We start from the raw sequence: 15,753 nt of genomic DNA, 5'->3' as shown, positions 1-15,753 counted from the left end.
TACAACAAAGACTGTTACCATATATGAAATGCTAAATTCAGAAAAGGATGAGGCAACAGAGATTATATTGCAAATTAACATTGGTTAGTGGCGCATATGAGAGAATTTCAGAAGAAAATCTGTTTACAGCAAAGCTATTAACTGTGTGGCTCATAAAAACCTATGGTTGGTTTTAAAAGAAATGGGTGTGCCACAGCAGCTGTCTGTTTTGATCTGCAACCTGTTTTGATGTACAAACTGTACAAGAAGCCACTGTTGGGACAGAATATGGATAAACAGAATGGTTGCCAATTGACAAAGGCGTCAGACAAGGGTGTATTTTATCTCCCTGTCTCTTCAATCTGTATTGATTCGATTTAGATGAAGGTAGAGTGAAAACTGGGGGAAAGAACAGTAACTATTTGAATATGCATATGACACATTAATGGCCGAAAATAGAGAAGACTTGAAAAGACTACTGATGAAGGTTAAAGTAGAAAGTGCCAAAGCAGGATTACAGCTGAACATCAAGAAGACAAAAGTAATGACTACTGAACTTCAAGGCTGATGATGAAGAAATTGAAATTGCTCCAGATTTTATATTCCTTGGCTCCAGCATCAACCAAAAGGGAGACTGCAACCAAAATATCAGAAGGACATTGAGACTGGGAAGGGTAGCCATGAAGGAGCTAGAAAAGATTCTTATGTGTAAAGATGTGCTGCTGGCAACCAAGATCAAGTTAATTCATGCCATAGTAGTCCCCATATTATATATGGGTGTGAAAGTTGGATGTTGGAGAAAAGCTGACGTGGAAAAAGTTGAGTCCTTTGAAATGTGGTATTTGAGGAGAGTTTTATTAATACTATGGACCGTTAAAAAGACAAGTAAGTGTTTTCTATATCAAATCAAGCCTGAACCCTCTTGAGAAGCTAAAATGACTAAACTGAGGCTATCATACTTGGGTCACATTATGAGAAGGCACGAGTCACTGGAAAAGGCCATAATTCTAGGAAAAGTTGAAGGCAGCAGGAAAAGAGGAAGACCTGACATGAGAAGGATTAATTCAATCAAGAAAGCCACAGTTTGTGAAACCTGAGCAAGGCTGTTAACGATAAGTCAGAAGCGACTTGACGGCATTTAACACACACACCGTATGGGGTGTCACAGAAGCTGGTTTGAAGGGAAACTTCTAAGCAAACTTCATAGTCACGGGATAAGAGGACAAGTCCTCTCATGGATTGAGAGCTGGCTGAAAAATAGGAAGCAGAGAGTAGGAATCAATAGTCAGTTCTCACAATGGCGGGATGTTGCCTCATGGATCTGTGTTGGGACCGGTGCTTTTCAACCTGTTCATTAATGACCTGGAGTTGGGGTTAAACAGTGAAGTAGCCAAGTTTGCAGATGACACCAAATTATTTAGGGTGGTTAAAACAAAATCGGACTGTGAAGAGCTCCAGAAAGATCTCTGCATATTGGAAGAATGGGCATTAAAATGGCAAATGAGATTCAATAAAGTGTAAAGTGATGCATATTGGGACAAAAAATCCCAACTTCCCATATACACTGATGGGATCTGTGCTGGCAGCAACAGACCAAGAAAGGGATCTTGGGGTGGTAGTGGATAGCTCAATGAAGATGTCAACCCAGTGTGCGGCTGCTGTAAAAAAGGCAAATTCCATGCTGGCCATAATTAGACGAGGAATAAAGAATAAAACTGCTGATATCATACTGCCCTTGTACAAATCGGTGGTGAGACCACACTTGGAGTACTGTGTACAGTTCTGGTCACCACACCTAAAAAAGGATATTGCAGAGCTTGAGAAGGTGCAGAAAAGAGTAACAAGAATGATGAGGGGGCTAGAGCAACTGCCCTATGAGAAGCAGTTAAATGCTTAAATGCTTTTTAAATGCTTAGGGCTGTTTAGCTTGGAAAGAAGGAGGCTGAGGCGAGACATGATAGAGGTCTATAAAATTATGCATGGTTTGGAGAGAGTGGACAGGGAGAAGTTTTTCTCCCTCTCCCATAATACCAGAACACGGGATCATCTGCTAAAGCTGGAGGGTGAGAGATTCAAAACAGATAAAAGGAAGTATTTTTTCACACAACACATAGTTAAATTGTGGAACTCCCTGCCCCAGGAAGTGGTGATGGCTGCCAGCTTGGAGGGCTTTAAGACGGGAGTGGACATATTCATGGAGGAGAGGGGTATTCATGGCTGTTAGTTAGAATGGATACTAGTCATGCTGCATACCTATTATCTCTAGTATCAGAGGAGCATGCCTATTATTTTGGGTGCGGTGGAACACAGGCAGGATGGTGCTGCTGCAGTCGTCTTGTTAGTGGCTTCCTAGAGGCACCTGGTTGGCCACTGTGTGAACAGACTGCTGGACTTGATGGGCCTTGGTCTCATCCAGCAGGGCCTTTCTTATGTTCTTATGTTAAGGGATGATTATTAAATGAAATTGCTTTTATTGCAAAGACTTTCACAGAGGTACAATACAGTGTCAGTCAAATATACAAAACACTCTGAAACAGGCACAATTATTTTTAGTGCTAGCTATATGTACTTTTGAAAGAATCCTGGGTACACAGGGAAAAGTAAGGAAGTGGAAAATGGCATGCTTCAAGTATATGCTGAGGTACTACGGCCGTTGACTATACACACACACACACACACACACACACACAGTGCAATCTTCACCTGAGAAGGCAAAATGAAAGTGCTTTCATGCACTGCATTTACCACAACCTTGTAAAAAAAATCTACAAAACTGTTTTGCAGATTTTTTCCCAAAGATTTGCACTGAGCTTACAGTTATCTACATTTGTGATTTGTGGAACTAAATACAACATCGTTCAGTTTTACTGCAGGCAGTTCTTAATCACCACAAGAAATCAGACTAATGGCAGCAGGGACGCCAGGAGCAGGCACTGTGAATCAGGAAGTACCCAATTTAGGCCTCGCCTTAGCTGGAACTCAGCAACCTTGAGCAAGCAACTGCTCCCCCCAGCCTCCTTCTGTTATCTGTAATAGAGTGATGATAATCTGGGCATGCCTTGACCTGTATAGCCCAGGCTAGCCTGATCTCATCAGATCTCAGAAGCTAAGCAGCGTCAACTCTGGCAAGTATTTGGAGACCACCAAGGAATACCAGGGGTGTGACGTGGAGGCAGGCAATGGCAACCACCTCTGAACGTCTCTTGCCTTGAAAACCCACCAGGGATGGCCATAAGTTAGCTGTGACTTGACAGCAAAAACAAACGCAGGCCTACTTTAAAGAGCTTTTACAAGGGATGCAGAAACGTGAAGCACGGCAAACATTTTAAACATGGTCTCCAAATCTGAAGGGTTGGTATTTACAGTCCGGTTTTAATTTAAGACAAAAACCCCCAACTCCACAGGATTTAATTGACAAACCTATTTAGCAGTGATTAGCTATATAAGACTTGGGTAGAAGCTGCCAGTGGCTAGTATAGATGGAAGCACCAACCTCCAAAGTGCACAAATGAGCATCCTCCTTCTCAAAAACATGTTCATGATTCCACAGGGCTACTGGCCTGAAAAACTATTTTGTGCACAGCAACTTCCAGGCATGTATCTGTATTAATAAACCCCACAGATATTAGATATCCATATTTTACCTATACAACTCCAAAGAAAAGGAGCCAAAAAAATTCAAATGTAGACTTCTGAAATATTAAAAAATTTCAAGCAGTTCAGGCTTTTTAAAGAAATACAGGATGTAACTAATTCAGTGCAAAATACATTATTCAAAATTACTAAACCTGGCTTTAATCCCACAGGAAATTTCTACAAACAAAGGAAGCGGAGGCTATTTTCACCAATTATCTTCTGCTGCTCTGCCCAGGAGCAGAATTGGGGGGGGAGGGGTGTCATTTGGACTGCAGCAGGAAGAGGAAGGCAAGTCCCATTCTGCTGTTGGAAACATTTTCAGTTAACACAGATTTACCACAAGATGGAAGCCCCTGTCTGGGTCACATTTCCTTTAAAAAACCAAACAAACATGGACACGAAGCACACGCTGGGGTGCAAATCACAAGAAGGGACACTTTCACACAAGCTGAATAATGCACTTTCAATCCACTTTCAGTGCACTTTGAAGCTGGATTTTACTGTGTGAAATGGCAAAATCCACTTGCAAACTATCGTTAAAGTGGACTGAAAGTGGATTGAAAGTGGATTATTCGGCATGTGTGAAAGTGCCCAGGAGTGGCAAATGGAAAGATTTTGCTTCTAAATTAGGCAAAGCAAACATATTCAAATGCAAGTTTGATGTTCGAATCAATGGCGATTAAAGGGCCAGATGTTCACATCATTGGTTTAACACTGAGCCTAGACAAAGTGGTTTCAAGTCAACTACAGATAGTGATACTTTAGTACTACTGAAGTCAATTAAAGTCGAGCTGGTTGCAACCAACTTGCAACAGGGGGATTAGGACCAAAAGCTATTATTCACCCCCTCTTCCTTAACTTTATATTCAAGTGTAGTCTTTGGTTGCAGTTTTAATGGCAGTCAAAAGCAAAAGCTATTTCCTTGTCTGAAAAAGCTTACATAACAGCCAGAAAATCAAGTCTTCACCAAGTATGCTGAAGTACCTAAAAATCTCATGTTGGCTACTGTTGAAGGCAGAATACCGGGATAGAATATGGATTATTGATCAGATCCAGAGTGCAAGCCATTACATTGGAGAAAAGACACGTACATGAAGAACAGAGGATATGACTAGGCAGATTTTCATCACACTTTTGAAAGGGTGGAATATCAGGTAAAAACTGATGAGAGAATGCAACCATCAGATAAGCTAATAATAAGCTACAACTCTCAGGGTGGATCCGGCCTCAGTCTCAATACTCCACTGAGCACAATTTGACAACTTCTTCCAGACCAAGAAGCCTTCCTCCAACTTAAGCAGCTCTGGAAGTGGCTTTCCTTAGGCTGGTGGAAAGCTTCTCGGAGGATGATTGGATTTACCCAATTTTGTTTGAGTGTTTCAAAAGAGGAATCCTGAAAAACCAAAAAAAAAATTGCAATTATCATTAGGCATATGACTGCTCTAAACACGTGCCTGCCAGGACTCAGTAAAAGAAGAAAAAGTCTTTGCCAATTAAAAAGACAGGATTACCTACAAAGCCAAGCACAAAATTCCAGGAAAAAACTGCTCAGTTATACAGATTTTGTGCACAAGGTGATCAATCATACAAACCCAAAAGAAATCAAACACAAAGTGGTGTGAACTGATCAGGGACAGCGCAGAATGATTTCCGTTATTTCTGCTCGACTTCCCAGTCTCATTGGTATTCCATAGTACATGGTCCCAGGACTGACATACACAAAAGTGGTCTGTCCAACTTTATACAACCCAACAAAGAATGGATTCACCAAATATGCAAGAATATTCAGAGGAAATATCTGCCCTCCATGAGTGTGGCCAGATAAGACCAAATTTATATCTGGCCGAGCTTCGACTGCCCATTTTGCAGCAAGTGGCTGATGAGCAAGGAGAACTATTGCACGATCAACATCGCAATCCCTTAAAGCCTTCTCTAAATCCATGCCATGCTCAGGATAGCGCAACACGTTGGCCTCGATATCATCAACGCCTGCCAAACAAAACCAATCGCTCTCCCTGCCCTTGGAGGACACAATCTTGGCGTTCGCATTGTGGAGAGGGTGAACATTGAGTGATTTCAGCAGCTCAAACCAACTGTTGACATCAGAGCTGTAGTACTCATGATTTCCTGTCACAAAGTATGTTCCCAGAGGGGAGTTCAGCTTGCCAAGAGGTTCCACAGCTGACCCCAGGCCCTTCACATCGGAATCAGTGAGGTCACCCACAATCACGGTGATATCTGGTTTTAAAACCTTAACCATCTTTACAATCATTTCAAGTTTGGTTTTCCCGACAGTGGGCCCGAGATGGATATCAGACAGCAATACCACCTTCAGTTTGTCCATAGACAATGGCAGTTTGTGAACAGTAATTTCAACGGATTTCACTGCAGGAGGCTGGGAAGCGTTCAGGAAACCACAAACAGTCAATGCAACCGTCACCATAACTGCCAGAACTGTTTTTTTCATTGCTAGTTTGCTGTTTTTGTTGACTGTGTCCAAATTTGTGTTTCTGTAGACCAAAAGCTTATAACCTTGCTCCAAGGAACCCAGGGTGAAGAGGAAGAAGATAAGGATGATATAACCTCCAAGACAGGTATAAGCTGCTAAAGAAAAAAAATAAGGTTCTTCTGCCACAAGAAACAGCATTGTAAAAGAGCTTGAGTGGGCCAAAATCAGGAACATTAACACAGCTACTTTCCAAAAGGTGAAACAGCAAGAGTTAACAGCTGGCGATCTGCAGAACACCGTCACTGTGCTTCTCCATATATGAATGGATCCTATGAGCATCAGGGCATTAGCAAAGAGCACCATCTGCAACTTCAGCAGCCATCTCAATCTGTTCAACTGAATCCTCTCAGCCAAAAAAGTCCGCGACGCTATCATGGAGAAGAAGACAATCCCAGCTAGTGCTGCAATCCTTGCTTCAAGTGACAACTGCTTGACGATCATCTCTACTCATGAACTGTCCCAGTTCCTACACGAGTTTCCAGTCGATAATGATGTAGGTCTGGAGGTACCTCTTGGTAAATTTGGCCTGAAACCAGGAACTACCATCAGCTTTAGATGTTAAAAGTACATTTCCCTCCCCTTTGTAGACACCAGAGAGAAGCAACTAATGACACCTAATTCATATATTTACCACATTTTTAGGGATGAAACTGTCAATGTGCTGCTGGTAGAGGAAAGGTCTGATCTAGGAAATGGGTTATCCCTTGTTCTGGATGGGGGTGCACTACCCCTAAAGGAGCAGGTTTGTGGCTTAGGGGTGCTCTTGGACCTGGGCTTCCTGTTGGATAAATAAGTGGCAGCAGTGGCCAGGGATGTATTTCAGCAGCTTTGGATGATGAGCCTGTTGCGACCCTTCCTGGGCAGAAAAGATCTTGCCACTGTGTTACATGCCCTGGTAACATCTAGATTAGATTATTGCAATGCATTCTAGGTGGGGCTGCCCTTGAAGACTGTATGGAAGCTACAGCTGGTACAGAATGCTGCGGCTACAGTGCTGACAGGAGTGGGTCATAGGGACCATATCACTCCAGTCTTGTTTCACCTACACTGGATTCCAATTTGCTTCCAGGCTCACTTCAAGGTGCTGGTACTGACCTTTAAAGCCTTCTACAGGTTGGGACCGACATATGTTAAAGACCACCTTCTCCCATAACAGCCCACCCACTCACTTCAGTCATCCTTAGAGACCCGGCTTCATTTGCCCCCACCATCTGAGGCTAGAAAGATGGTGATCCAAGAAAGGGCCTTCTCTGTCTTGGCACCAAACTTTGGAACTCCCTCCCCAGGGAGATTCGTCTCTCTTCCTCTATCGGTGTCTTTTGCCAGAAGGTCAAGACCTTTTTGTTTCATCTAGCATATCCCCAGGGTTCCCCAGGTTTGCAGAACTACCTGTTTTGGCTAAGTGTGGCCCACATCCGCAGATTTAGGTATCTGCAGATGGGGATCACACTTTCACTATTAGATATATAGATGATACATGATGATAAAATATGCAAACCTCAGGCTTCTCTGAAGCAACTCTGCAGGGCCCAGATATATAGGTATGATGCAGAATTTGATAGGCTATTTATATTAGGATCCAAATTTTCATTTTGGTACAAATTAATTAAAGTAGATAATTCTCGGGCACACTACTTGTCTATGATCACATTTTAAAAATTACTATCAGCCTTTACATCTATTTGTTTTCAAACTATGCAAATGGCTATGCTGGAAGGATGCTATACCCAATGATCAGCTATTCCGTGTCTATACATTTGTGGAGGTTCAGAACCAGAAGATCTGTGGCAGTATATGTTGGTTTGCCGACTGCATCTTGTACTAAGGCAATTTTTTAAAGATACAATTCTGGACAATTTGGACCAATGTACTGTGACAGAGAAGGTCTTATTTCTCTTAGCAGATATGGAGCCAGCTGTCTCTTATAAAGTTGGCCCAACGTATTAAAACCAAAAAGACGTGAACTGCAAATTCTGTTTATAAGAGGCTGATGTGAAGATTTCCTGTTCACAAATGTGAACTCTATCTAGGCAGTCATTTAAAGTTTGAGACTAAAATCATAATTGGCTCGAGATCTCCTTACTAGCGTTTCCTCTGTCCCACAGCTTTGATTCCAAGTTTTGAGTAGTTTTGCTATTTTATATTCGTTAAATTCCAAATAACTCTGAATGCTAAATTGTTATCAATGTTTTATGTTCACTATTCTGATAAGTTCCAGCGGGCTAGAGAAACTAAAATGTAACCTTATCAATTATTGTTATCTGGATTTATAGTGCTTTCTGATTAATTCTTGTAACGGCCTTTGGCCATATGCAATAAAACTGAACCCGAAGCAATTCAGCTACAGGTTAGACTTTGCCAGCACTCTGCTATCCCACATAGTTTACTCTGATTATCAGAAAGTGCCTCAAGTCTACCTCTCCTCTACTACAAAACAGTCTGGTATGGTTGTTACAACCGTGAACCTGCCAATTCAAACCTCAGCTACAAACTCAATTGATAACGTTATGCAGCTCTCTCTCTCACCCTCAGTCACACTGAGATTTCTTCAATGTAAGGATGCACATGAAAGGACTGTCATAAGATCTTCTGAGATATCCCATGCTTTGAGCACCCAGGAAGACCGCTGTGTAAACTATGCATACAATGGCACTAATCTCCCTTACGCTCAAGCATGACTTGAGCTCCCCATCTGGAAGTCACGAGAGATCGCCCACTGCTATATGTCAGAACTATTACAACAGCCCTGTAGGCAGTGATGCTGGCTGCAACAGATGCTCTATGCAATGTGTTTCTCACATTGCTTAGAACAGTCCTGGTCAAGAGTTTTGCTGCGGTGCACCATCACAACTGGGCGAAGAGTGAAAGGAAAAGGAGCAACTGCCACACGAGCCAAACAGCTCTCTAAGTGCTCTGTTTTCACCCAAAGAAGAGTGGCAGCGCCATTATAACTGTAATCATTACAGCTTTGTTTTGCGCACTCTGACACCGTAAGACAATACAGAAAACCATGATCTAAATTTGGACAATATAACAAAAAAATTAATATCTGCAATCCACAAGTTCAAATCAACAACACAGCTAACTCCATTCTTCTCAAAACGTATTTTTAGGGATTATTTCCTAGGAGATGCAGGTAACTTTGAGATACATGCAACAAGATCCTATGCACGTAGGGCCAATATTGTGTAGTGGTTAGAAAGTGAGACTAGAAACTGGGATGATGGGGTTCTAATCCCTCACTGAACTATGGAAGCTTGCCAGGTGACCTTGGGCCCATCACAATCTCTCAACCTAAGGTACCCTCACAAGGCTGTGGTTGTGAGGATTGGGTACAGCAAGGTCACTTCACCATTCACATTTATGGCTATACCTACAATATTCATCCTACTCCTGTCAAAGTTAACACACTCCATTTCCCTCCAGGTAGGCCAACACAGACAGAGGTGCCCAGGAAAAAGGATGCTGTAGCTGTGTATGCAAGCTGCCAGAGATAATCCTACTGACCGTAAAACTTGCTTGCTCTTAAGCCATGCTACCAGCCAAGGTAGGTTATGCCAATTGCTGCCTTAACATCCGACAACCTCTAACAGTTCCACAATATTAAATACAAAACAAGCCATCTCTCTTTAAAGAATCATCTGGCACAGATGCTAAGCATTGTAGAAAGACTGCTCTTAAAACAACATTATTCAAATTATTCCCATGTGGTGTGCCGCTATATTGCACCAAAGATTCTGGTAATACCACACAATTGTCAGACAGTCTGTAAGGACCAAAATGCGAAAAATAAAACATAAACAAAATTGAGGGACAAATTTATTTTAACTGAAACAGCATGCAAAATCACAGGAATGATTGCGAATTCTCAGTCCTTTGAAAGGGCCATATACTAATTTAAACTCCTAGTTTACCTCTAATAAAATAAGTGACTTTAAAGGGCTGCCGCACCACTACAGTGCCTCCAAGGAAAAGATACCTTCCAGCAAGGGGTGCTAGGGTGATTTCTTTGTCACTACCATCCTGTTTATCCGTTTGGATTAGCAAAAAAGGGATTGACAGTTCCCCTGGGGCATGCTGACTCGGCATTCCCTTAGAAGGAATGCTCCAAGAACCCTGGTGGGCTAAGTCTCGGGGGGGGGGGGGTTCCCAAGATCCAGGCAGAAATCTTACACTCCCAATCACAACAGCCAGAGCTTCTTCCCAACCCTAGCTGTTCTGTTTCTACCTCCAGGGAAAGGGGAGAAGCAAGCAGGGCTCCCCCAGACCCAGCGCTTGAGAAATTCCGCACCGAGCCAAAAGCACGGAGCCCAGCAGGTGGTCACTCATGGGATGCTAGCCTTCTGCCTCCCCCCACCCCTGACGACCCACTTTTCACGTGATCTCCACTTCCACATAACAGTCGCTGGGCTTCAAGCCGGATACTTCCGGATCACGCAGGAAAGCGGCCGAGGCTCAGCCTGAATAAACGCGGTGCTCCTTCTTTTCCCCTGCAGTTTTCGCTCTTAGATTCGTAGAGTTGGAAGGGACCACCGGGTCATCGAGTCCAACCCCCTGCACAATGCAGGAAATGCACAACTACCTCCCCCCACACACACACACACACAGTGACCCCCTACTCCGTGCCCAGGAGATGGCCAAGGTGATGGCTCTTCCTTATGCGCTTCTTCAGATCCGTTCCCGCAGAGCGGCCCCTCCCCGGAAAACTTTTTGCAGTCCTAATTCACCGTGGGTAGCCGTGTTAGTCTGTCTGCAGTAGTAGAAAAGGGCAAGAGTCCAGGAGCACCTTAAAGACTCACAAAAATAAGTTCATACCCTACCAGAAAATATTTTTGTGAGTCTTTAAGGTGCTCCTGGACTCTTGCCCTTTTCTACTACTGCAATCCTAATGGCACAGTAGCAAGTGCTGAGCTCCTCTCCCCCCCCCCTCCCGTCCTGCGAGCAACCCCCTGCAGGGAGGACTGCGCTCCATGACAAGGCAGCTCCAGGTACTGTGTAACCCGCTGGGAGACTTCAATGCGGAACTGCAGGCAGCAAAGCAAAAAACGAAAACCTGCGGCTCTTGCAAGCAGCTGACAGGTCCGCGATCGGGACCCGACTACAGCGAGACACGGTTATACTTACGAAGCTCCCCAATATTGCATGCAGGAAGAAAAGGGCCAGCATGTCCGCAAGAGGCTTCCACGGGAAAAGAAAAAGGAAGGCAGCCCCCGCCTCTCGAAGACCCGGCCCCCCTCCTCCAGCCCCATGACTTCCGAGGCAGCTGATTGGCCGGCACTCTCCGCCCTGGTTTTCTTTGCAGCCCCCCGGGGTGGGGTGGGGTATAGCGGCTCAATACGACGCGAAGCCGGAGGAAAGCAGTAGGGAGCGCGGTGAAGTTTGCCCACGGGGTCAGGGAGGGGGGAGATGGGGGCACTGAAGCAGAGGGCCAGCGCCCAGGGAGAAAAAGGCATCGGCAAAGGTTTGCTAGCTTTCTGAGCAGCGGTGGAGGTTTCCAGCAGTGTGTGTTTGCGTGAATGAAGGGTGTGTGTGTAAAGCGCCGTCAAGTCGCAGCTGACTTATGGCGACCCCTTTTTGGGGTTTTCATGGCAAGAGACTAGCAGAGGTGGTTTGCCAGTGCCTTCCTCTGCACAGCAACCCTGGTATTCCTTGGTGGTCTCCCATCCAAATACTAACCAGGGCTGACCCTGCTTAGCTTCTGAGTTCTGATGAGATCAGGCTAGCCTGGGCCATCCAGGTCAGGGCGAAGGAAGGGTAAAGGGATGCTTTGTGGGATGCTGCGAGGACAAAGCAAAACAGCAACTCCGGCAGGGCAAAAAGCCTACAGCACCCGGTATTCCCAGGCGGTCTCCCATCCAGGTACTAACCAGGCCTGACCTTGCTTAGCTTCCGAGATCGGGCGTGTTCAGGGTAGTATGGCCGTAGACTCTGGGACTGCCTCTTCCGCCTCACATCAACCTGGTGCCTGCCCTCTGCCCTCCCTCCCTGCCTGTTGCGTACAGGCAAGTCTGAGTCTCTGCTTTCCACACAGCAACGTATCGGTGCTGAAGGAAGCAGAGCCTGATGCATATTTTACTCTTGCCGGGAGGGCCTGGCAGCTCCTTAATAAGGACAGGAGCAGTATACTCACAATACAGGAACAAGGTCACAGACAGACACAAGCTCCTCGCCTTTAAGGTCTTGGCTGCAGGCCACGGCTTTCTTCCAAGTTCAACAGCACGGCAAACCGGACTCCAAACGAAGCTTCTCAAGATAAGAGACAGGCGGCATGCAATAACATTGCTCCCACGAGGCACTTAACGGTCAGTCTTGCTTATATTGCCTTCGTAACTCTCCAGGTGTTTCAGCTCAACTGTCGGCTTCAGACTCTGATTCCTCCTGCGCCAACTTACGTCTTTCGCCAGGCCGACTTTCTCCTTTGCTGAAATGCCATTCTACCTTTTACTCTTCTTCTCTCCCCTGGTGGAGGAGACCCTGAAGGTGAAAGGCTTTCTCTTCCCTGGTCTCTTGTTTCAGCCGGCTGGTCTTCTGGCTCAGAGGCCCCGTCTTGCTGTTCCGGTGTTATCTCTTCAGAGGGAGTGAGGGCTTGTTCTGCTGCCTCTTCTTCTGAAGAGTAATTCTCAGGCTGACTCACGACACTGCCAGAACACTTTTCTCCTCTTTCTGCCCACTGGGCCAGCGTCCAACACACTTCTGTGTGTGTGAAGTGCCGTCAAGTTGCAGCCGACTTATGGCGACCCCTTTGGGGGTTTTCATGGCAAGAGACTAGCGGCGGTGGTTTGCCAGTGCCTTCTACGCAGCCCTAATTTGGCCACCCAAGGACCCTGACAACCCCATGCACCCATGTCTGCCCAGGCTTGCCAACTCCAGGTCCACAAATACCGGGAGATTTCAGGGTGGAGCCTGGGGAAAAGGGTCTTTAGGGAACGGGAGGGACCTCGGAGGGGTACAATGCCCTACAGGCCACCCTTTCCAAAGCGGCCATGTCCCCCAGGAGAAGGAAAATAAATGATTTCAATAAACAAGGAAGTATAATAAATAAATAATAAAGTATAATAAATAAAGTCATAGATAAAGGATCACGACACTGATGCAGCCTGGAGATCAACAGAAATCTCAGTAGATCTCCAGCCCCCCTGCCCTGGACGTTGGCAGCCCTATGCCTGCCCCCCAAACAGGGCATGTCCATTTCCAAGAAGGCACACGCTTTGATTTCGCACTCACATGCTCTTCTCCTATCCCCACTAGTGTGGGTGCATGAAGGGTAAAGGGATGCTTTGTGGGTGTGACGTTTCCCTTCCCTGCATGCTGGCTGATGCTGCGAGGAAGAAGCAAAAAAGAAGCAGCCAGAGCGACTCCAGCAGGGCCAAAAGCCTACAGCACCAGGTATTCCCAGGCGGTCTCCCATCCAAGTACTAACCAGGCCCGGCCCTGCTTAGCTTCCAAGATCGGGCGTGTTCAGGGTGGTATGGCCATAGGCCCTGGGACTGCCTCCTGTGCCTCACTTCAACCTGGTGCTGTCCCTCTTCCCCCCCCTTGGAAGAACACTTTTCTATGCTTTCTGGACATGGGGCCAGCATCTACCACACTTCTATGCAGCACTCATCTGGCCATCCGAGGACCCTGACAACCCCAGGCACCCATGTCTGCCCAGGCTTGCCAACTCCAGGTCCACAAATGCCTAGAGATCTGAAGGTGGAGACAGGGGGAACAGTCTTCAGGGACAGGAGGAACCTCAGAAGGGTTGAATGTTATGCAGGCGAGCCCTTCCAAAGTGGCCATGTCCCCCCGGAGAAGTGGAATAAATTATTTAAATAAACAAACAAGGAAGGAAGGAAATTAAATGATAAATAAATAAAGGATCACATGACTTATGAGGCCTGGAGATCTGCAGAAATTCGAAGAGATCTCCAGCCCCCTGCCCTGGAGGTTGGAAGCCCTATGCCTGCCCCCCAAACAGGGCACGTCTATGATCTCCAAGAAGGCACACGCTTTGCTTTTGCACCCACATGTGCTTCTCTCCCCATTGGGGCAATTCTTTTCACTTCCATGTCACCTCCAGCAGCACTCTGCCCGGGCGCCAGAACCATTGCTTCGGGCACTTAGTTCCATCATCACTCCAGGATCGCTTGGGGGTTCACAGCTTCAACAATGCAAGCTTCCAAACTCGACAGCGCACAGAAGAACTCTTCCTGTTGGCAGCGCTGCTACCACCTTGGAAAAACACACCTTCTGCCAGCACCGGCAAACTTTCCCCACCTTTCCAAGCCTGGGAGAGCGATTCTACCAAAACAGTGCCATGTGTGTGTGTGTGTGTGTGGCACCTGGAAGACACCATGGAAGACCTTGGGAAGCATCACAAGCACTCAGCCTTACCTACTTCACAGGGCTGTTGTGAAGACTAAAAGGAGGACAGCAGAACCTGGTGAGGCGCTTGGGGTCCCTGCTAGAAAAAAAAAGACAGGGATTAAAGGACTGAAATAACGACATAAAGGTAAAGGAAGGCTTTAGATGTCTGATGTTTTCCTTCCCTTCCCTAGGTCCATTGACCTCCAAATGCTCCCAGAGGACCCCCAGGGGTCTGCAGTGAGGCTTGGAGCAGAGGGCCAGGCCTTAGGGCCAGCACAGCGCCCAGGGAGAAAAAGGCAGTGGCAAAGTTTTGCTCGCTTTCTGAGTGGCGGTGAAGGTTTCCAGCAGTGTGTGTGTATGTGAAGGGTAAACGGATGCTTTGTGGGTGTGAAGTTTCCCTTCCAGCAGGGCCAAACAACACTCTTCGATGCTTTCTGCACACGAGGCCAGCATCCCACACACTTTTATCCCACAGGGCTAATGTTGCCATCCAAGGCCCTTGGCAACCCCATGCACCCATGTCTGTCTAGGCTAGCCAAACTGAGGTTCACAGATACCTGGAGATTTCTGGGTGGAGTCAGCGGGAAAGGTCTTTAGGGACAGGAGGGATCTCAGAAGGGTAGAAAGCCATGCAGGTAAGCCCTTCCAAAGTGGCCATATTCCCCTGGAGAAGAGGAATAAATGATTTAAACAAAGAAGGAAGGAAGTAAATGGGAAAAGGGGCATCTGCAGAGTGGCAAATCCAAGGCAAAACCTCCCATGTGCCAATGGCCTGCGCGAGGCGCGCTTTCCTCCACCCCCACGATCCCGGACTTAATATCGGTAGACTCTCCCCCCCCCTTCCTCGAACAATCCCCTCTGATAGACTTAACACTTGAGGAGCACCAGCAAACCATCTGTGACTGGAGAAATTATGGATGTATATGAGGATGGCCAAATTAACTGAATTCCTACACGGAAAAGATATGGAAGAATTTTAAAAAACATGGGTAAAGGCCATCACATACTGGGATAAACTGGCAAAAATGGATTTTACCACTTTAATTAGTGAGTTCTAGAAACTAGTCTTAATATCTTTATATTTTATTGTTGATAGATATTTTTAAAAACTGTTAAGAGGACAAAATATTGTCGAAGGCTTTCACGGTCAGAGTTCATTGGTTCTTGTAGGTTATCCGGGCTGTGTAACCGTGGTCTTGGAGGACACTTCTCCGGCAGTCGGGTGATGGGTCACATTTTTAAGGTGGGCGGTGGGTCGACGGGGTATCTTTTTGGTCTTA

At 45.9% G+C, this 15,753-nt stretch overlaps 1 protein-coding gene and 2 pseudogenes across 1 annotated transcript; all 3 read right to left on the bottom strand.

The window, feature by feature from the left end:
- Positions 1 to 5,177: 5,177 nt before the first annotated feature.
- Positions 5,178 to 6,565, bottom strand: TMPPE (transmembrane protein with metallophosphoesterase domain). The gene has a single exon (XM_056857808.1). It carries the CDS (start codon positions 6,563 to 6,565, stop codon positions 5,243 to 5,245), a length of 1,323 nt encoding a protein of 440 aa, XP_056713786.1. The 3' UTR covers positions 5,178 to 5,242.
- A 5,377-nt stretch (positions 6,566 to 11,942) lies between these two features.
- LOC130484878 (5S ribosomal RNA) lies at positions 11,943 to 12,051 on the bottom strand (annotated as a pseudogene).
- Positions 12,052 to 13,495: 1,444 nt separating this feature from the next.
- Positions 13,496 to 13,604, bottom strand: LOC130484877 (5S ribosomal RNA; annotated as a pseudogene).
- Between the last annotated feature and the right edge of the window lie 2,149 nt (positions 13,605 to 15,753).

This window comes from Euleptes europaea, chromosome 11 (genome assembly GCF_029931775.1).
Source record: "Euleptes europaea isolate rEulEur1 chromosome 11, rEulEur1.hap1, whole genome shotgun sequence".
Taxonomy (NCBI): domain Eukaryota; kingdom Metazoa; phylum Chordata; class Lepidosauria; order Squamata; family Sphaerodactylidae; genus Euleptes; species Euleptes europaea.
This window is presented reverse-complemented; position numbering and strand designations above follow the sequence as displayed.